General features: G+C 46.0%; 1 protein-coding gene across 1 annotated transcript; it reads left to right on the top strand.

Annotated features, from left to right (window-relative positions):
- Positions 1-274: 274 nt before the first annotated feature.
- LOC121444517 (trifunctional purine biosynthetic protein adenosine-3-like) lies at positions 275-22,255 on the top strand. Its single transcript, XM_041646334.1, has 18 exons — positions 275-397; positions 5,085-5,168; positions 5,816-5,884; positions 6,623-6,748; positions 7,890-7,977; positions 8,441-8,526; positions 8,824-8,992; positions 10,464-10,695; positions 13,188-13,282; positions 13,550-13,659; positions 13,927-14,125; positions 15,635-15,886; positions 16,061-16,195; positions 17,303-17,437; positions 17,932-18,051; positions 20,452-20,582; positions 20,901-21,042; positions 22,122-22,255. Exons 1-18 carry the CDS (start codon positions 275-277, stop codon positions 22,253-22,255), a joined length of 2,430 nt encoding a protein of 809 aa, XP_041502268.1.
- Positions 22,256-22,299: the final 44 nt, after the last annotated feature.

A 22,299-nucleotide genomic window follows, 5' to 3' on the forward strand; every position in this document is an offset into this window, starting at 1 on the left:
TGTCCCAAGAAGACAGCACAGGTACTGGGAGGTTCTGTGCAGCCTACGGGGGCAGGGAGTCCTGAGATGACACCACTGTTCTGCTGGACCCTGATGGGGCAGTGAGAACCGACAGGAAAGCCTAGGTCCTGAGCACTGGCAGACAAGGTGACCCGAGAAGAAGCACAGGTCCTGCTGGTCTCTGAGTAGCCTGCATGGGGGGCAAGGAGTCCCGACATGACACCACAGGTCCTCTGTTTCCCTGAGCAGCCTACAAGGGCCAGTGGTTCCCGAGATGACAGCAAAGTTCCTGTGGGTCCTTGAGCAGCAGCTGGCAGGGTATCCTGAGACAACAGCACAGATCCTGCGGGTCCCTCAGACCGCCGTCAGGGGGTCCCGTGACAATAACAAAGGTTCTGTAGGTCCCTGAGCAGCAGAAGGCAGGGGTCCTGGGACAACACCACAGGTCCTGCAGGTCCCTAATCAGCAGCAGTCTGGAGATCTCGAGAATAAACCTAGGTCCTGCTGGTCCCTGATTGGTGGCAGGCAGGGTCTGGAGGTCCCGAGTTGATGCCGAATGTCATGCAGGACACTGAGCAATGGCAGGTAGCGGCATGGGGTCCCAGGACTAAACCACAGGTCCTGCAGGTCCCTGAGCAGTGGCAGCCAGGGGTCAGGGGGTCCCGCTATGACACCACAGGTCCTGAACCTCTGTGAGCAGGGCCAGGCAGGGGACCATGGGTCCTGAAATGACAGCACAGGTCCTGCGTGTCCCTGATCAGGCAGCAGGTAGAGGCCGTGGGGACAGAGAAGACAGGTCCTGTGTGTCCTTGAACAGCCAAAGGATAGAAATAGAAGTCCCGAGAAGACAACACAGGTCCTTAGGGTCTGTGAACATTGGCAGGCAGGGGCACTGGGTCCTGAGACACCACAGATCCTGTTGGTCCCTGAGCAGCCTGCAGGGGGCAGTGGGTCCCAAGACAACAGCACAAGTACTGTAGGTCCCTGAGCAGTGAGTGGAAGGCAGGATGTCCTGAGAGGACAGAACAGGTCCTGCCATCCCTGAGCAGCCTGCAGGGGGGAGTAGTTCCACAGCCTACATCGCAGGTCCTGAGACTCCCTGAGAAGCCTTCAGGGGGCAGTGGGACCCGAGCAATGGCAGGCAGGGTGTCCCAAAATGACAAGGAAGATCCTGCATGTCCCTGATCAGCAGCAGTCACGGGGACTTGAGATGACACCACAGGTCCTGCTGGTTACAGAGCAGCAGCAGATCACAAGATGACACCACATGTCCTGCAGGTCCCTGAGCAGAGGCAGGCAGAGGGCAGTTGGTCCTGAATCCAAACCATAGGTCCTGCAAGTCCCTGAGCAGTCTGCAAAGGGCAGTGGATTCTCAGATGACATCACAGGACTTACGGGTCCCTGAGCAGCAGCAGGGAGGGCATCCCAAGATGACACCACAGACCCTGCAGCTCCCTGAGCAGAGGCAGGCAGGGTGCAGTGTGTCACGATGCAATAGCACAGGTAATTAGGGTCTCTGAGTAGATGGCAGGCTGAGGAAAGAGGGTCATAAAACGACACCACAGGTCCTTTGGTTCCCTGAGCAGATTGCAGGGGCCAGAAGGCACCGAGACAACACCACAGGACATGTGGATTCCTGGGAAGCCTGCAGGCTTAGTGGGTCATGAGAACATAGCAAAGGTCCTGTGGGTCCCTGAGCAGCCTGCAGGAGGCAGTAGAACCCTAGACAACAGTACAGGTCCTGCAGGTCCCTATCAGCCTACAGGGGGCAAAGAATCCCGAGATGACACCACATGTCCTACAGGCCCCTCAGCAGCAGCAGACAGAGGGCAGAGAGTCCTGAGATGACACCACAGGTCCTGCGGGAATATGAGCTCCGGCAGACAGGGGTCAGTGGGACCCGAGGGGACAGCATAGATCCCGTGTGTCCCTGAGCAGTGGCAGACATGGATTCCCTGACTAAAGCACAGGTCCTGAAGGTCCTGGAGCGTTGGTAGGCATGGTGTCCCGAGATTATAGCTCAGGTACTGCAGGTCACTGAGCAGCCTGCATGGAATAGTGTTTCTGGAGATGACAGCACAGGTACTGCTGATCCCTTAGCAGACTGCAGCGGGCAGTGTCTCACGAGATGCCACCACAGATCCTGAGTGTCCTGCGGGTCCATGAGAAGTGGCAGGCAGAGGGCAGTGTGTCCTGAGAGGACAGCACAGGTCCTGCTGGTACCTAAGAAACATCAGGAGGCGTGAAGTGAGTCCCAAGACAACATCACACGTCCTACAGGTCCCTCAGAGCCTGCAGGCACAGGGCAGTGGGTCCCGAGATGACACCACTGGTCCTGCAGGTCGCTGTCTAGCACCAGGCAGTGTGTTCTGAGACTAAAGCACAGGCACTGAGGATGCCTGAACAGCAGCAGGCAGGGGGCAGTGGGTGCTAAGAGGACAACACAGAACCTGCAGGGACCTCAGCTTCGGCAGGCAGCAGAAGTGAGTCCATATAAGATATCACAGGTCCTCTGTGTACTGCGGATCCCTGAGCAGTGGCAGGCAGGGTGCAGTAGTGTGTCCTGAGGAGACAGCACAGATCCTGCGGGTACCTCAGCTTCAACAGGCAGCAGAAGTGAGTCCCTAGACAATAGCACAGGTCCTGCAGGTAACTTAGTGGCAGGCAGGGTGTCCGGAGATGACACCACAGGTCCTGCAGGTTCCTGAGCAGTGGCAGGCAAGGAGCATTGTGTTCTGAGACTACACCACAGGACCTGTATGTCGCTGAGCAGCAGCAAGCAAGCGCATGGGATCCCGAGAGTTCAAGGACAGCCTGGTCTACAGAGTTACTTCAGGTCAAAGATACAGAGAACCTGTCTCAAAAAGCAAAGAGTTAAAAGTAAAAATAAACAAAATAGAGGTTAAAATAAAATGAACAAAGATGGAAAATACACAGAGAATCTTGATACTGTATGCTATTATGCTCTCTTTGAATTGTGTGAATGCTGAGGAAGGAGCAACAGCTGCTAAAAGATATTTATTTATAAATGCTACTGAAGCATAGATCCAACATAGATATTTTGATGCCTTGACTTTGAAATTTGGATCTAAGGACATGATGCTTTGGAAAGGAGTTTCTTATTTTGTTTTCACAGAGGATGAGATGCTGTTCATTTCTTCTATTCCGATTTGGTATGATGGACCACGCCCTCCTGAAGGGTTGGTGTAAACATCTTCAGAAAATTGCTTTGCTCAACTGCCAACTGAGAAGAAACTAGCACACAGGTTATAATATGAAAGACCTAATTAATTACGCCCCCATTCAGCAGGAAGCAGTTTGGAGAGAAATAACTACGCCCATATTCCCAAATAATGTTTATAAATGTTCTTTTACATTTAAAGGGGGATATGATATAGATATGAATAATTTGCATTAGTATAGATTTTGCTTTTTTGATAGAGATTTAAGGTCAAATTTGTTATATGTATATGCATTTCTGATCTTTATTAAGGTATTGTGATTGTGTAGTTCATTATTAAAATGTAATGTATAATTAGGAAATATAGGTTGTTGATGGATAATCATAAATAATAGTCAAGTTTGTAGTCATGTTAGTTAATATTTTCTAGATGTGCGTAGATATAGATAGGCATTCTTCATATTTTTCAAGGATTATAGAATATGGCATTTTAAATGTTTTAATAACTGAGGACTTTTCATGACAATGAGACACTCTGCTCCTGGCAGCACCAGTGTACTTCAAGAGGAAGATGGGCATAGAAGAGGATCCTTATGGAGTTTGATAGCCATTTGGGCAAGAAACTGCTCTTGCCTGGACTATTGCATAAACTGGAAACAGAGAACCCGCAGAGAGAGGACTACTGAACTTGCCTAAAGGTGAGATGATCTTTCGGGGTTCCTGATTCGTGAAGGAGTCTGCAAGACATTCTGCAGGACACAACAGGTAGTGACTGAACAGACTTTGAATTTTCCTGCTTCATGGAAATGTCTGCTGGACACTATGGGCCTGAAGGCTGAAGATTGATGCCCCAACGGTACAAAAGAACTTTGGGTGACTGTACAGGCAGCGAGATGTCTCTGTCATTTCTAGAGTTTTAAAAGTTGCTTTTTTCTTGTTTGCTTAGGTAGTATTGTATCTTTCTGGAGTCTTCGATGGAGTTAAGAATAGTTAGTTATAGTTTTCCTTAGTTATGATAAAGATTATTGTAACTTTTACTTGATAACTGTTTTGTTATATGTAATTTTGCTATGTTAAAGTTAAAGCCTTCTTTTTTTTTGTTTAAACAGAAAAAGGGGAAGTGATGTGTGAGTGTCATATATCAATCTGTTGATTTCATTGGTTAAGCAATAAAGAAACTGCTTGGCCCTGTGGGTGGAGTAAACAGAACAAAATGCTGGGAGGAAGAGGAAGTGAGGTCAGACTCCACAGCTCTCCTCTCAGGAGCAGACGCCTGAGAGAGACGCCATGCCCCACTCCTGGGCAGACACATGCCATGAAGCTCCGACTCAGGATGGACTAGGCTAGAATCTTCCCGGTAAGACCAGTTCTCACAGATTATTAGAGAAGGGTTGATCGGGATATCAGAATTAGCCTGTAAGTGCTAGAGCTAAAGGGCCAAGCAGTGTTTAAATGAATACAATTTGTGTGTTGTTATTTCGGGGCACAAGCTAGCTGAGCAGGCGGCTGGGGTGTTAGGAACGCAGCCCCACCGCCCCTATTACTTTTACTTAAGTGAGACTCTCAGATGCATATCTTACAAATTATTTCATATCTGCTCTGTAAATCTGCTTGCTTTTTTAAAGATTATTGCTTATTTGACCTCACTATATGTGACAAAAGCAAAATTGTATGATCAAAATGCTGTACGATCAAAATTATAAAGGGATATATAAGAAAACTTGGCAAGAAACACATTAAATGATACTGGGGTAATATTTTTTTCTATATACCTTTCAATTTTGCTAGAACATACCATTACAAATCACAAAAATATTTAAATGTTTGCATTGTGGGGGTTTTATTAGATGATTAAAAACTGCCGTATCTTCACAGCGCAAACTTTCCTGCTTTGGTTGTGAAGGCCAGTGGCCTTGCAGCTGGGAAAGGGGTGATTGTTGCAAAGAACAAAGCGGAGGCCTGCAAAGCTGTACGGGAGATCATGCAGGTAGGTGATGCTTCTGAGGGGTTCGCTCTTCATGTAAACAAGTGTTGTAAGTTTACATAGTGGGGTCCAACTGTCCCAACACACTGGAAAGTCAGTTTTCATTGTACTGTGTGTTGTCCATTTCTAGAAAACGGCTAGTACAGAGCTATGCCAATTCCTGGTTCGTTCTTTTGAAGTAAGTTCTAACATCCTAGTGTCTGCTGCTGAATGGTGGAAAGTCTTTGACCCAGATGACTCCCCACACATCCATGACAAGAGAGCATTTGTCCTATGTGTCCCAAGTCTTAACAAAAGTAGCACAGTGCATGAATACAATGTCTCTTTCATAATCCATGTCAATGATTATGACTTAACCTCTTAGAAAAATCTATTTTCACATACATGGTTTGTATAATTTTTGTAAACCAAACCATACATGGTTGTAACCAGGAATAAAGAGTAAATAGTGATTATGAAAGTTTCGGGAATGTGAGTTCTACCTGCTAGCTAGCACATCAAAGACCAGAACAATTCATACATTAAGTCTTCAGAAAGAAGTTACAGTGCTCGTGTACTTCCTGTCTCAAATAGAGCAGTTCTGTACAAGTAATCGGGTACATGTCAAAAGCTTTAAGATTTATAAAGCCTTTTGTTTCAACTACAATTAGGAAAAGTCTTTTGGAGCAGCTGGAGAAACGGTTGTTGTGGAAGAGTTCCTGGATGGGGAAGAAGTGTCTGTACGTACAGCCCTCTCCTTGCCTTTAACACGCCCCAAAACAGACTCCATTTACTCTGTTAGCATCATCTGAGAACAGGAGCGGTTTTAAAAGAGAATTTGTACTCGCTTAGGATTCAAATGAGGAAATGTGTTCTATGTTACTCATCCCCTAGACTAATGGTTCTCAACCTTCCACATGCTGTGACCCTTTAATACAGTTCCTCATGTTATGGTGACCCCAACCATAAAGTTATTTTCATTACTACTTCATAACTGTAATTTTGCTTCTTTTATGAGTCATAATGTAAATATTTGTGTTTTCCAGTGGTCTTAGGAGACCCTGTAAAAGGGTCTTTCACTCCCCCATCTCATCATCCCTGGGGTCACTTGCTGAGAACCACTGCCCTAGACATTAGTGAGAATTCTTGGACTTACACTGTGGAGATTCTGTACACTCATGTTTCACATACAGCTTATTACACAGTAAGTGCTGAGATAGCATTGCCTAGTATACAGTGTGAGTACCTGGCAGTCTTAGCAGTAGAACGGTTGGTCTTTGTCCAGGGTAGAAACCTGGTTTCTCCCTAGGTTGCTATAAATGACAGCTCCTTTACCAGCTGAATATCCAAGATCTTCTGGTTCCTGCCATGTGAATGAAGAATTACTATTCGAGTTTTCTTCAGAAATGAGAGCTTTTCCTGAGTCCTTTTTGACTTTTTACATTTACCCTGAGTGAACTAATCTGTTTTCTCCACAGTGTCTGTGTTTCACTGATGGGAAGACAGTGGCCCCAATGCCTCCAGCACAGGACCATAAGCGATTGCTGGATGGAGATGAGGGCCCCAACACAGGGGGAATGGGAGCCTACTGCCCTACACCTCAGGTACGGTATGCCGTCACTAATGGGCAGTCTGGATGGTCCAAGTAAGAAGTCACCTCTTCGGGTCTCTAATAAGCACTTCTGAAAGCCTTTGAGGACTAACAGCCAGTCTAGGAAATAGGAACTACCATGACGTCTGGATGTATCCTCTCCCAGCTTGTGTGCCCCTGTATTTAATCCCTGAGACCTAGAATTATTCTCTTCCTCTCTGGGTCCAGGGCCCAGCACATAAAACAGATACGTATGTGTAACAAATTGGTATCTAGGACAAGCCATAATTGCAGTTTCTGTGCATGAAACTGACAGGCGCTGTTCCAAACTCTGGGTGGTTTTGTGTGGCCAGATGCAGTGCTGCATTCCTCTAATCCCAGTGCTTGGGAGGCAGAGGCAGGAGGATCTAAGAAAAAAAAATCTCCATCATTGAAGTAGAGTGGATTAGCTCTCTAGAAATCATTTTTATTTTTTATAAGTTTCATTAACAGTGATTTTTTAGATAGCTGTAAGCTTAATTTCCACAATAAACTTACAAGCTTCTATGTGTGAATATGTAGGCTTAAAAGTTTGCTTGGAATATAATATACTAGAAGGATGTAGTAAGGAGCATGAGCATAGAATATACTGGAAGGCTTCACTAAGGAGCACGAGGAGAGGAGAGAGGTCCTTATTTCAGCATTATAGCTGAGGTACTTGGGAGGTACATGTTTGTAAGCCCTGCTGAGGTGAAACACTGACTGCCACTGATTTACTGACAGGAAGTGAGCAGGCCTGTACTTGACATCATTTGCCGGGCTCAGAGCGTTATTATTTTGATGTGTTTGGTGAAGAATTAAGGAGAAATGAAAGTAGTCAGGCACAAACATTTGCAATAGATGTGTTCTTGGATCTGAAATATCTTATCTCCTAGAGTTCTTTCCTGTTCTGTAAAGATAAGGGGCATTGTGATGATGTTTGTTTTATTTTGTTTTGAGACAGGGTCTCTTCTATGGCCTTGGCCGTGGAATTCTCTCTGTGAACCAGGCTGGTCTCAAACTCACAATCTACCTGCCTTTGCCTCCCAGGTGTTGGGATTAATGGTGTATACCTCCACATTCAGCCTAATGTGATTTTTGTTAATTACATTTAAGTATTTCTGTGTGTTCCCCAGGTTCCTAAGGATTTGTTACTAAAAATTAAAGACACTATTCTTCAGAGAACAGTAGACGGCATGCAGCAGGAGGGTGTGCCTTACACAGGTAAGCTGGCTGGCTTAAATCATTACATAGTAATGTTCTACTGTAGCTGGAACTTGTTCTCTTTTTCTACAGCTGTAATCGTATTAAAACGTTTAGTATTAGGAGGTTGTAGTCTAGGACTTGGGATATAGCTTGGTTGGTAGAATGCTTACCTAGCATACCTGAAGCCTTGGATTCTATCCATCTCAAGGACCATACACTTGGGTGTGGTGGGGCACACTTGTAATTCCAGCAGCTGGGATATGGAGGCAGGAGGATCAGAAGTTCAGGACCATCCTCAACTACAAAATTGGTTCAAGTTCAACCTGAGATACATGAGGCTTTGTTCATCATCTAGGTTTTATAGTTATAATCCACTGTTGTCACTACGTCATTACAGATTCCTCTCTCTCTCTCTCTCTCTCTCTCTCTCTCTCTCTCTCTCTCTCTCTCTCTCTCTCTCTCTCTCTCTCTCTCAATGAAGGAATTCTCTATGCTGGTATAATGCTGACCAAAGATGGCCCAAAAGTTTTGGAGTTTAATTGCCGTTTTGGTGATCCAGAATGCCAAGTAGGTAACAGTGAATAGAATATTGCCTGGTATGATGCATGTCTTTAATCCCAGTCCTTAGGAGGCAGAGGCAGACAGATCTCTGAGTTCAAGGATGACCTGGGCTACAGAGAGAGACTGTCTCGGATAGTAATAATAGTAGTAATAGTCATAAGTTACTAGTTTTTAGAAGAAAAGCATTGTTTTGTTCCCACAATTTATTAGTCTTGAAATAACTGCTTTTGCTAAACAGTTGGTATAACAATGAATAAAATATTAAAGTTCATCTCTTCTACCAAATTGATTCTGTTCTTCCAGGTAATCCTCCCACTTCTTAAAAGTGACCTTTATGAAGTGATTCAGTCCACCTTAGATGGCCAGCTGAGTGCGTCTCTGCCTGTTTGGCTAGAAAACCACACTGCCATAACCGTTGTCATGGCAAGTAAAGGGTATCCTGGAGCCTACAGCAAGGGTGTGGAGATAACAGGTGAATAGCAGTGATTAAGAGGTTGGGTTACAATGGAACAGGTGCCTGTACCTGTTGAGGGTCTGAAGCCATCAGACTCTTGAGAGACTTAGTGTATCTAAAGAGCTGCCATTGATGTCCTTTCCTGCACCAGGAAACATGAGTAACCTCGTCAGGTTTCCAGAATAATCCCTTTGCAGCCTTGCACTTCCACCTTCCCAGAGCCTGGATGGTAGTGGATGAGAGTCAGCACGGTTAGCAGTGGTCAGATTTTAAGCGCACAGCTCTACTTGATGCAGTTTGGCTCGTTAGTGAGCAGCATGCCAGATTGTGGTTTCTGCTGCAGAATTCAAGGTTGAAAGGTTACTGGGGTTTTTTGGGTGTTGTTGGGGGGGGTTGTGGGTTTTCAAGACAGGGTTTCTCTGTTACAGCCCTAGCTGTTCTGCAACTCGCTCTGTAGACCAGGCTGGCCTCAAACACAGAGATCCTCTTGTCTCTGCCTCCACCGCCCATAAGGTATCTGCTTAGATGGCAGTAAGTCTGTTTATAAATGAAGATGAAGTGCCACCTCAGTGGCACTCAGACAAAGGCCTCCGTGGTGCCCCAGCACACTGTAGTGCGGCCTTTACTAGTGATCCATAGTGTTTGCTTCAAGAACTTTATTCTCCTGCCCAGAAAAGATAAGAATCTCAGTCATCTCTGTCAAGAATTGTTTGCTTTTGGGGGGCTGGAGAGATGGCTCAGAGGTTAAGAGCATTGCCTGCTCTTCCAAAGGTCCTGAGTTCAATTCCCAGCAACCACATGGTGGCTCACAACCATCTGTAATGGGGCCTGGTGCCCTCTTCTGGTCTGCTAGCATACACACAAACAGAATATTGTATTCATAATAAATAAATAAATAAATAAATATTTTTTTAAAAGAAATTGTTTGCTTTTGAAAAGGAATGGAAAAATGAGATTGAACCAAGAGCCTCTGTAGTGCTGAAATTTCCCCTAGGAAGTAATAGTGATTCCAGTAGAGCAGTATTGGACATGCCCAGTGGGCATCAAGTTATGTGTTGGGTGGCGCTGTTGTCAGACCCCTCAGGGAACCTGGATGACACTTTACCACACCAGGGCTGTGAGGAGAAGGGGATAGGAGACTGTGGTGTGGCGGGCAGCTAGGCTATCTCGCATGTTACAGAGTCTAGGGCTCTTTTAAACCTCTTATGAAGAAAAAGGAACTCTACCAACTCCCCTCCCTCACTGAACCTATCTATGGCTTTTCTCTTTTTCTCACTCCCCAGAAATGGGAATTTTTAAAATAGGACCACAGCCCAGGATGAAGTGTTTCAATCTTTGTTGCAGGGCATGATGATTTATGCCTTTAATCCTGGGACTTGAAGGCAGAGCAGGGGCAGGTGGATCACTGAGTTTGAGGCTAGCCTGGTCTACATAGTGAAGACTGTCTCAGAAAAACAACACCCAGTTTGTTAACTGTGCTTGTTTGCAGGGTTTCCTGAGGCCCAAGCTTTAGGACTCCAGGTATTCCATGCGGGCACTGCTCTTAAAGATGGCAGAGTGGTGACCAGCGGGGGAAGAGTCCTCACAGTAACGGCCGTCCAGGAGAATCTTGAGTCAGCCCGTGACGAAGCCAGGAAAGGCCTTGCTGCCATAAAGTTTGAGGGCGCAGTTTATAGGAAGGACATTGGCTTCCGTGCTGTAGCCTTCCTCCAGCGGCCCAGGTAAATAAGGGGCAGGGTTCAGAACTGGCCTCGTGGCTGGAGATATTCTCCTAAGCCCATGCTGTCATTTGGTGTTCTGTCCGTGGAGCTGACTGCAGCTTGTTTGTATTTTGTGTGAATCTTAATTATTTATAGGCTGAGACAAGGAGGGCTCAAATTTGAGAGCAGTCTATACTAAGGCTTTTCATGTCTGCCCCACCCCAACCCCCCCAAAAAACTGATCAAAGCAATATTTGAATAAATGGGAAACTCTTCTTGGCAATTCCTTATCTTTGAAAATTTGTCAAGATTATAAGGACGAAGACTGTTAATCCTTGAGTCATTATGTAGTTAAACATTCTTGAGCTTGAGTCACAGTTCCTGGTTTGTCCCCTTTATCTATTACTTGAATGTATTTTTAATTACTGATTCATTTATTAACAAATATTTCCTTATAAAATAAATAAACTTGGTTGCCACATGAGTGTTTTGATTTTTTAAAAACAATTACATAATATCACATTGTTTTTATTTAGTTCTTCAGTGGGTGTGTGTATGGTATGAGTGTTTTGCCTACACGTATGTGCACCACATGCGCTTGGTACCCTCAGAGATCATGGACCTGGGCTTAGGGATGGTTGTGAGCTACCATGTGGATCCTGGGAACCAAGCCCTCATCTGGAAGAGCCACAAACATTCCTAACCACTGAGCCATTTCAAAAAAATAATTTTTAGCAGCTTAAGCTAAATCATGAGTTAAAGGCAGGTTTTTAACCCTTCTGTACATATATTACACTAAATACTGTGCCAGCTCATGGAAGTTCTCTACCTTCAGAGACTGAAATGTGGTTTGGTTTTGATTTGGTTTTGTCTTTTTAAACCAAGTCTCACTATGACACCCTGCCTAGCCTAGAATTGACAGAGATCCAATGGCCTGTGCCACTATGCCTAACAAGGAACTTAAATCTTGGTTGGTTGGTTTGGTTTTTTTAAGGCAGGGTTTCACTGTGTATCTACTGACTGTCCTGGAACCAGCTCTATAAACCAGACTGGCTTTGAACTCCAGAAATCCAGAAATCTGCCTGCCTCTGCCTCCTGAGTGCTGGGATTAAAGGCGTGCGCCACCACTTAAATCTTAACTGTAGTCTGAGTTCTTCAAGGTAAAGAGAATGAGATGTCACGATGCTAGTCGTTAACCTGCAGGGCATTGTGTCCTGTGTCCCTGAACTGCAGGCGCTGAGCTGCTTATCAGTCCTCTCAAGTGCTCTAGCAGCTCAGCTTCACTGCAGAGAGACTAGTAAGTTCACAGTGCCATTCACAAACTTGATTCCCATGAGACACAGTTTTGTGCTTTCATAAAGCAATATTCATCATGTTTGTGCTTTTATAAAGCAATATTCTTCATGTTTCTGTGGCCCTCAGCAATGAGAAAACTGATAGCTGATACCCTGGTACAGTAAGAACACTTTTTTTAGGGATATTTTTACAAAATTTTAACAATCCTAATTATTCCTTTTTTCTTTATTTGGTTTGACATTTCATTCCTACTCAAACTGAAGTTAGCCTGAGAATGGATGTGGTTTAAAAAAAACTTTAAAAGTAGAAGGGGCCAGACAAGGTTCTTGTCTATAATGTCAGCACTGGTGAGGCTGAAGCTGCCATATTGGAAGTTTGAGGCCTTTTGGGCTACATAGAGACAGTGGGATGATGGAGGTTTTCATGTAAGGGCCAGAAAAGGAGAGGTCCCGTGTAATGAACACAGAAATTCCCGTTTTACCTGGTGAGCACAAGGGGTGTTAATGATGGCAGTGCTAAATTGTGCCATTCAGTTAAACACTACACTTAAAGATGGCTGCGATGGTGAATTGAGTGCATATTTTACGCAGCTGAGAAAAAGTGCACAGCAGGTGTGGCTGTGCGCATCTGTCACCTGCGCCTCCTTAAAACACTGCCATCTGAGTGTGCGGGTGGGTGCAGGCTCTGATTTAGAACATTCTGAGCAGGTTACTAGATATGAAAATCAGATGAAATGCCTTCTGCTATTTTTTTCTCTAGGAACTTGTGTATGTGTGAGTGTGCGTGTGTGTTCCCACATGTGGTCATATGCAGGCATGTACCTACATGTGCTGGCCTGATGATACTGAAGAGCATCTTGACTCTTCCACCTTATCCAGACAGAGGTCAAACCCAGCTCCCTGGTCTGGCTAGACTCTAACTGGCTTGTTTGGGGGTTCCCTATATCCACTTTCCCAGGCCACAATTACAAGCAGGCAGCCATAGCCATCCAGCATTTCTATGGCAAGTGCTGAGCCATTTCCCTCGCCTGTTCGTGTGTTTTTTGTTTGTTTTGTTTTGTTGGAGATAATATTTTTCCTTCCTGGGTGTGGTGGTGCATGCCTTGAATCCCAGCAGAGGCAGGGGCAAGCATATTTGTGAGATACAGGACAGCCTGAACACATAGAGTAATAATTTTCCTGGCATTGAGGAAATTAGTTTTCATTTCATTTCCTTAGGGGCCTGACTTACAAGGAATCTGGGGTAGACATTGCAGCTGGAAATATGCTGGTTAAGAAAATTCAGCCTTTAGCAAAAGCCACCTCCAGACCAGGTAATTAGACCCTGTACTCTGTGAATAGAATAGCAGTATTGGGAATTAATTTGGGCCTTACATTTAGCTGAGGGACGTCTTTCAAATTACTGTTGGGCGTCCTCTAAGTCGTTAAGGCTTGGTCGGGTCTGTGGGCACGTGGGCTCTTCTGCTCTCAGCACTAACATTATGTAGTTCATATCCTAGCCATTGTCAGGAGAACAGCTGGGATAGTCACATTGAACTCATCAGTTAAAATCAGCAAGTAACTCATTTCTTGTCCAACAGGCTGTACTGTTGACCTTGGAGGCTTTGCTGGTCTTTTTGATTTGAAAGCAGCTGGTTTCAAAGATCCTCTCCTGGCGTCTGGAACAGATGGTGTTGGGACTAAACTGAAGGTAATCGGACACTTGTGATTACAGGCTTTGTGAAGGAGAACGGGGAATTTGCCTGCCAAATGGTTTCTCTGTTTATCAAATAGCCATTTCTTCCTAACAACATACATGTGCTCCAAAGAGCCGTGGCAACCATTTGTTCTAACCGTATAGCTCAGGTGCACATTTTAAACAATAGTGTTCGAGTTCCAGTGGTTGGAAGAAGGGAAAGGGGCTCTGTATAACTTGTCTTTGGCCTGAGGTGTTCTGTCAGCTGTTTATATCCTGCAGATTGCCCAGCTGTGCAATAAGCATGGCACCATCGGTCAGGATCTGGTCGCAATGTGTGTAAACGACATCCTCGCACAGGGAGCTGAGCCCCTCTTCTTCCTCGATTACTTTTCCTGTGGAAAACTCGACCTCACTACAACTGAAGCTGTTATCGCTGGAATTGCTGGAGCCTGTAGACAAGCTGGCTGTGCTCTCCTAGGTATGAACTCTTTGACCCATGGGCCCTCTACTGCCGGTTGGTCATGTAGAACTAAAATGTGATTTCTGCTGTGGCTAGTGAGGGAGACTTTACATGAACAGACAGGAAAACAAGATGTAGATAAAACTACCTGCGTTCATCTCAGACTCTGTTCCCATCTCATACTTCTGAACTGCCAGGCTGGCTTACCTTTCTCCTCTGTCCATCTCCCTGTTCCTCAGGAGCCTCACTGGGTGGGCTTAGAGCTTTTTTCTCTTAAGTGGGCCTAAAACAGGGGAGACGTGCACCTGGAATTGCGCATGTCCGACTGTGGTTTCCTCAGAAGTGACATAAAGAATCAAATGTAACCTGGCTTTTATAACCATCCATATATGCAGATGGGGGTTAACTATTCCTTCTAGTGCAGGTCAAGGTTGCACAATCCTACGATGCCCACGATGCCTACAATCTAGCACTTGGCAGCTGAAGCAAGATTACCGAGAGTTTGAACCAGCCTGGGCTACATAGCAAGACTCTTGTCTCAGTGGAAGAACATGTACAGCTGTATCTGTAGACAAATCAGATCCCAAGGCCAAAAGTTGCCTTTCACCTGTTGGTTGGTTTTATTTTTTGAGACAGGATTTCTCTGTATAACAGCCCTGGCTGTCCTAGACCTCAATTTTATAGACCAGGCTGGCTTCGAGCTTATAGTGCTGGAATTAAAGACATGCCCCACTATCCCTGACCACATTACAGTTTGTAGGTTGGAGTCTGATGCCTGCCTGTGTTGTGTTTTCACGTGATGTGGGTGTAGCACTGTGCTGGTAAGGTGGTGTGCAACCACTTGGAGTGGGCGGTGCTGTGCTGTTGTTATCACTAAGCTGGAGTGAGACTAAGGAGCTGGAGACAGGAAGTTAAGAGCATTTGCTGCTCTTCCAGAGAATGTGGGTTTCGTTCTGAGAGCCCATGTGGCAGCTCACTGTAACTCCAGTTCCAGGGGATCCAGTGTCCTCTACTGTCCTCTCTGGGTACCATATATATACATGATACATGCAAGCAAAACATTCATGCACATAAAATATCAAATCATTTTGCCGGGCGGTGGTGGCGCATGCCTTTAATCCCAGCACTCTGGAGGCAGAGGCAGGCGGATCTCTGTGAGTTCGAGACCAGCCTGGTCTAGAAGAGCTAGTTCCAGGACAGGCTCCAAAACCACAGAGAAACCCTGTCTCGAAAAACCAAAAAAAAAAAATCATTTTGAAAGCACTTATGAAATCACACTGTTGTAGACATGCTGTTAAGTCCCACTGAGCCTTGGCATACCAGAGTCGATGTCTGAAGACCATGACACCTACAGAGGTGTCCCTCATCACTACACCATTAGTACTGTCCCGAGATGTCAGCCAGCACATCGAGTACGGGATAGAGCTACACATAGGTTGTACTGGTTGTTGATGGTACGTGTAGCTTCTGTCACTGTTTAACCTGATTCGTGAGGATCACAGGATGTCTTTGTCCTTGTCTCACCAGGTGGAGAGACCGCAGAGATGCCCGACATGTACCCTCCTGGCGAGTATGACCTCGCTGGGTTTGCTGTTGGCGCTATGGAGAGGGATCAGAAACTCCCTCAGCTAGAAAGGATTGTCGAAGGGGATGTTGTGGTTGGGGTAGCCTCATCTGGTCTTCACAGCAATGGCTTTAGCCTTGTGAGGAAGATTGTGGCGAGGTCTTCTCTCCAGCACTCCTCTCCAGCGCCTGATGGATGTGGCGACCAGACTTTAGGTAAACTGACTCTTGCTGTCCTGCCTGGAAATGTCTGAGCAACTACCGCAGGGGAAATCGATTACCTGCAATGGACGGATGCAAGGTCACAGTCTTCGTCCATTTCAGAATTGTTTTTATGTTTGGGTTTCAAATGTATGGGCTAAGTTTTTGTCTTTTCTCTCCAATCCCCAGGGGACTTGCTTCTAACTCCAACCAGGATCTACAGCCATTCGCTGTTGCCTGTCAAAGCCTTGGCTCACATTACTGGAGGTGGATTGCTGGAAAACATCCCCAGAGTCCTTCCTCGGGAGCTCGGAGTAGATTTAGGTAAGCTAACCAAAGGAAATTTCTGATTTAAAAAAGAAAAAAAAATGGTGATGGGAAAAAACATGTACTGTGGGTAGTGAATGCACATGTGATTCTGCATGGGAATACTGCGTTGTTTTGGTTTTGAGACAACTATTGGTTTCTCTGTTTAGCGCTGCCTGTCCTGAAACTAACTCTGTAGACCAGGCTGGCCTTGAACTCACAGGTATCTGCCTCCCTTGGCTAGGATTACAGGCGTGCACCACCACTGTCCAGTGCAGCCTGCCTTCTCTCTTCACCCAGGACCACCTTACCACTTCAGTGGCACCGCAGGCACTCGGTGATCTGGCCCTCCCACCAGCTTGCTGATAAGCAAGTCTTATGGAGGCAGCGATCACTCTAGCTGGTGTCGTTGATAACAGTAATCTGACAAGCCACATTCTCTTTCTTTATAGACATTCTAAATAATTCGGTATAGTTTTTGTAAATCAAATCTTATAACCTGTACATTCAAAAAATTGTCCATGTTACTTTTTATTATTGAGGAATTCTGTGGCAGTGTTTGTAAATAAGCCTTTACCTGATGCTAGTGTAAGAGTTGTGGTGTGTTGCTTGTGGCAAAGGAGGAGCTAAGTCAGCTTAGAACCTATATTTTATTTTATTTTATTTTTTTAATTTTTTTTTTTTTGGTTTTTCGAGACAGGGTTTCTCTGTAGCTTTGGAGCCTGTCCTGGCACTAGCTCTTGTAGACCAGGCTGGCCTTGAACTCACAGAGATCCGTCTGCCTCTGCCTCCCAAGTGCTGGGATTAAAGGCGTGCGCCACTACCACCTGGCCTTACTGGCTTTTAGGTTTAGCCACTGGCACAGCATCAGATGTATTATGACTCGTCTGCCCTGCAGCCAGGATGCAGCTGCTTCTGGAACTCTTTGATCTCTTTCGGCAGTGTCCACCCACTGATGCTTGCACACCCTGAACAGTTGTGTGTGTTGGTCAGAACCCTGTCAGAAGTACGAGCATTTGACACAGTGACAGAGATCCACTCAGATAGCTAACAATGATGGTCGGTGCTTGTTGACCTTGCTTTTGCCTTTCTACTCTCTGCTGTGTGGGTTTCATTTTCAAGCAGGTTTCCCAGTGCTGAACACTAACCCCTTAGGTTCACACTGCAGTAAGAAGCTTTCTCCAAACAGCAAGCGTCTTAAGTCTTGCAAAGCCTCCTGGGTCGCACGTCTCCCAGGAAGCCAGGGGGTCTTAGCGGCAGGTAAATGGGCTCGTTAGTGGGTTGGGTTGGGGAGAACACAGAGAGGAAGCATTTTCTATGGCCGTGCTTCAGTGCACTGGTGTGTTCTCCAGCTCCTAGCTGAAACAGTCATCCGTGTGGCCACCTCCGGTATGTTCTTAAAAGTGAGAAATGGTAAATGTTATTAGCCTGGTATTTTAGTTCCTGTATGTCTTACTTTCAGAATAAAATACAATAAAGTTTTCTTAAGATATTTTTCTTTTTTCTTTAAAGATTTATGTATTTATTATGTATACAACATTCTTCCCATGTATGCTTGCTGGCCAGAAGAGGGCACCAGGTCTCATTATAGATGGCTGTGAGCCACCATGTGGTTGCTGGGAATTGAACTCAGGACCTCTGGAAGAGCAGTCAGTGCTCTTAACCTCTGAGCCATCTCTCCAGCCTGATATTTTTCTATTATTGCTATTAATTCATCATTTTTTTACCTTTTTATGCATATAATTGAAATGAAGATTTCCCTCGTGTCAGAGTCAAGAATTTGATTGAAACCATGCAAGTAAATGGGTCAATGGTGTCAAATGGCTTCCTGAGAAGTAAGAAGGCCAGAGTGGCTGTCTTAATATCTGGAACAGGTAAAGTATGACTTCTCCGAACATAGAACTTAGAGCGCTCCCCACAACCTCCAGTCACACAGACAAGGGGAAGAGCACCTCACATAGTAAGGACACAGAAAGGGCAAACTGGTGGCTAGCCTGGCCTCCTAGCACTTGGGAGGCAGAGGCAAGGAGATTCCTGAATTTAATTCCAACCTCTACATAGTGAGTTCCAGGCCAGCCAGGGCTACACAGTGAGACCCTGCCTCAAAAAGAGAGAGAGAGAGAGAGAGAGAGAGAGAGAGAGAGAGAGAGAGAGAGAGAGAGAGAGAGAAAAGAAAAACATAACATGTTAGAAAGGTGGTTCAACAGTTGAGGGTGCTTGCTGCTCTTGCAGCGGACCTGGGTTCTAGTCCCTGCAACTACATAGTTACAGCATCTCTAGCTCTGACTCTTGGGCATCTGACACCCTCTTCTGAGCTGGGTACCAGGCACACACTTGGTGTACTTACATAATAAGCAGACAAAACACTCATACACAATTTTTATTTTTATTTTTTTTATTGAGAAAAGGAAAAAAAAACAAGTTTCCGCCTCCTCCCAGCCTCCCATTTCCCTCCCCCTCCTCCCACCCTTCTCCCCCTCTCCCTACTCCTCTCCCCTTCCCTCTCCAGTCCAAAGAGCAGTCAGGGTTCCCGGCCCTGTAGAAAGTCCAAGGTCCTCCCCCCTCCGTCCATATCTAGGAAGGTGAACATCCAAACTGGCTAGGCTCCCACAAAGCCAGTACATGAAGTAGGATCAAAACCCCGTGCCATTGTCCTTGGCTTCTCATCAGCCCTCATTGTTCGCCATGTTCAGAGAGTCCGGTTTTATCCCATGCTTTTTCAGTCACAGTCCAGCTGGCCTTGGCGAGCGGTCATTTTCACACGTTGTAATAAATTGTATCTCATCCATATCCCCAAGCAAAAGCATCAGACGGACAAGAGAAGCCCATTAATGGAGCGACTTTGAAACAATCTAAAGCCACAGCCTTTTAATGGGAGGGGAACAGTCAAAAGCCATGGAAGTACTCCCTCTTGTTTTCTGATGGCTTCCACTCCGAGACACTCCAAAGCACCAATTCCCAAGCAGCAGTGCCAGCAAGCTCTGGGTGATTACAGTGTGATCGATATTCGAATTCCCAGTAACCACCAATAGGTGGCACCCGTGCTCCATCCATTTACTAAGCAGTATCGCTGGCTCCCAAATCAGCAAATCCTCAAAGAAAAGCTGGAGGCAACCAGAAACTTACCAGAGGGAGATGCCCCTGTAGGGGTCAGTTTAAAACCATCACCTTCGATCTCGTAGCTTCAGAGAACCTAGATCAGGGTTTCTCAATCTGTGGGTCTTATCTTAGAGGTCAAATGACGCTTGCCTGGGTTGCCCAGCATGGAAAAGATGAAATCCTTGGCAGTGTGGATCTCCAGCGCTCTCTGGTCGTCGTATTCCCGCTGGTCGTGCCTGGTGAATTCCTGGATGAGTTTGTTCAGTTCCTCCACCCGAGCTCCAGACCTGAAATCCAGCTCCGGGAAGGCAGGCTTGTTGTTGCAGCCCAAGGAGGCTGCCTTGCTGGCTGTGGGAGCCGCCATCTTCATGCAAAACGCGCCGCTCGGCGGTGGCCGCGGCACCCACCCCCGCCCCCCACCCCGCCCCGGCCTCCACACAATTTTTTTTTAATCTTAAAATGAGCCAAGCAGTGGTGGCGCACACCTTTAATCCCAGCGCTCAGGAGGCAGAGGCAGACGGATCTCTGTGAGTTCAAAGCCAGCCTGGTCTACAGAGTGAGTTCCAGGATGGCTAGGGCTGTTGTTGCACAGAGAAACCCTGAAGAAAGCAGGGGAAAATGGAAGAAGGAAGAGCCCCCCTGTTGTGTACCATATCTTGATGAGTGAGAAAACTTAAAAGTTAAAATAGTAATTACGGTGTTCACCTTGTGTATGTTCTTAAAGGTGAGAAGTAGTAAATATTTTTAACCTGGTAGTTTAGTTCCTGTCTGTCTTTCAGAATAAAATGCAGTATTCTAAAGTTGTTTTTATCTAAAGTAAGAGCCCTGGGTCTGAGAGCATTGTACTCTATCAGATGGCTGTAGCGTAACTCTGTTGTTTGCTTTTGGAACTCATCCTGTAGCCCAGCTGGCCTGGCCTCAGCCCTTCTAGTGCAGTGTTTAGAGTAGTGACCCCTCCCCCGCTCATGAACGCACAGATAAACTGTGCTTGTTGAAGGCCCCTGAGTGTTTCTTTAGATCCTAGTCCAGTGCCATGGCTGCTTTGCAGGATCCTCTTTGAGTTGACTGTAATTTAGGTTCACGTTTATGATAAAGTGAAGTGGCCCTTCTGAGGAGTGAGGGCATTGTTAGGGGCCGAGCTTCCAGGCATGTGCTCACTCTTTCCTGGTTTTCAGGGTCCAACCTCCAGGCTCTCATAGACAGCACTCGGGATCCAAAGAGCTCCTCACACATTGTTGTTGTCATCTCCAACAAAGCTGGGGTCGCTGGCTTAGACAAAGCAGAAAAGGCTGGCATTCCCACCAGAGTGAGTCACCACAGAGAACTGGCTGCATCTGGCTGTTGGGTGGTTTGCGGTGTGGTGTGGGTTGTTCCACCTAGAGCCACAGCAGCAGCCACTGCACACTCGGCCGAAATGCATACTCTGCTTCCACAGTGTGTGTGGTTGTGTAATCCTGGAACTTCCCGTTTGGGGTGGGTGCTGGGTTTGCTCTTCTCCATCCTGCCTGTTCCTCAGCCAGCCCTCCCGTGGCTCCATCTTCACCACTGACTTGTAGTCTCTGTAAAGGTTGTATTTAAACTTGGTAATTCACTGAAAAAATTTACTTCTCTTTTCCTGTTACAGGTGATTAATCATAAATTATATAAGAACCGTGTTGAATTTGACAATGCTGTTGACCTCGTCCTAGAAGAGTTCTCTGTAGACGTGGTCTGTCTTGCCGGGTTCATGAGGATTCTCTCTGGCCCTTTTGTCAGGAAATGGGATGGTAAGCAAGAGTCATGGACAGTAAATGGACTCCGGAGTAATCAGCTTTCTAAGACTGCCCTCATAATGAAATTTTAACGTGGGCTTATTAGCTCCCTCTGCTTTGATTGAGAGATGCCCAGTTCACTCAGCTGTTTGCTGCTGTCACTAATCACTCCCGATACTGCAGAGACCACTTCACTGTGAGAGGAGTATTGGGAAGACAAGAGAAAATGATGCTCAGTCCACCCCTGCAACCTGAGTGTCCTGAGACTGAGGTGGGAGGACTGCAAGTTCAAGGCCAGCCTGGTCCTATAGGACACAATTCTCAAAAGCAAAGTGAAGGAAGAGGAGAGAAAGGAGAAAAAAAAACCAACTGTGTATCCCAGATGAAGAAAGCTGGGCAGAGATCATCCTTGATGTAATGCATTTAAGGCCAGATTGGAATATATAATGAGATCCTGTCCCTAAAAACCAAGAGCTAGTGGTGGGTGTAGAAATTCTCAGTGGTTGAGAGCAGTTGCTACTCTTCGAGAACTTGGATACCGTTCCCAGCCCCGTGACAAGCTCACAGCCATCTGTACCACCATTTCCAGGGGACCCAACACCCTCTTCAGGCACCATTCATGATGTGCAGATGTAATTGCAAACGAAACACAAACCAGTAGCTGGGAGTTTGGTTCCCTGGTAAAGCACTGGCATGTACAGGGCCCTGGTTTCAGACCTTGTACCACAGAGGATGATAAAGGTTCATGCTCTCCTATATAACACACGGACAGAAGGGAGCAAGGAAGGCGTTGTCTACCATCTGTTGTACCTTTTTTGGTTTACTATTGTGCATGGGGTGGTAGGGCTATCTCATGCTTGTGGTAGTTGGAGGACAGTGTGTAGGACTCCGTAGGTCCTGGGGATTGAGCTCAGGTCATCAAGCCTGGTGGCAGGCACTTTCCCCCTTCTTCCTTTAAAGCTCTGACCACATCCTATTGTCATTCTTCTGTACATGTTTGGGCATCTCCCCCAGTTGGTTCTCTAAGCACTTGTTCCTTTAACTTTAGAATAAACAAGATCTAAAATTTCTGGCCACTGTTTTTTGCTTTCTAGGTAAAATGCTCAACATCCACCCATCCTTGCTCCCTTCTTTCAAGGGTTCAAATGCTCATGAGCAAGTCCTGAAAGCTGGAGTCACAGTTACCGGGTGCACCGTACACTTTGTGGCCGTGAGTATGCCTTTTTAGTTTTCCAGAATTATAAATACTACTATAATTTTCCAGAATTTTCC

Source organism: Microtus oregoni, unplaced genomic scaffold (genome assembly GCF_018167655.1).
Source record: "Microtus oregoni isolate MIOR12 unplaced genomic scaffold, Mior012 000129F_ref0000347, whole genome shotgun sequence".
NCBI lineage: Eukaryota > Metazoa > Chordata > Mammalia > Rodentia > Cricetidae > Microtus > Microtus oregoni.

Coding starts and splice junctions, on each gene's coding strand:
- LOC121444517 (XM_041646334.1), top strand. CDS start 275: ATGACAGCAAAGTTCCTGTGGGTCCTTGAGCAGCAGCTGGCAGGGTAT. Junction 398..5,084: donor GTGACAATAACAAAGGTTCT/GTAGGTCCCTGA, acceptor TTGGTTGTGAAG/GCCAGTGGCCTTGCAGCTGG. Junction 8,993..10,463: donor CAAGGGTGTGGAGATAACAG/GTGAATAGCAGT, acceptor GCTTGTTTGCAG/GGTTTCCTGAGGCCCAAGCT.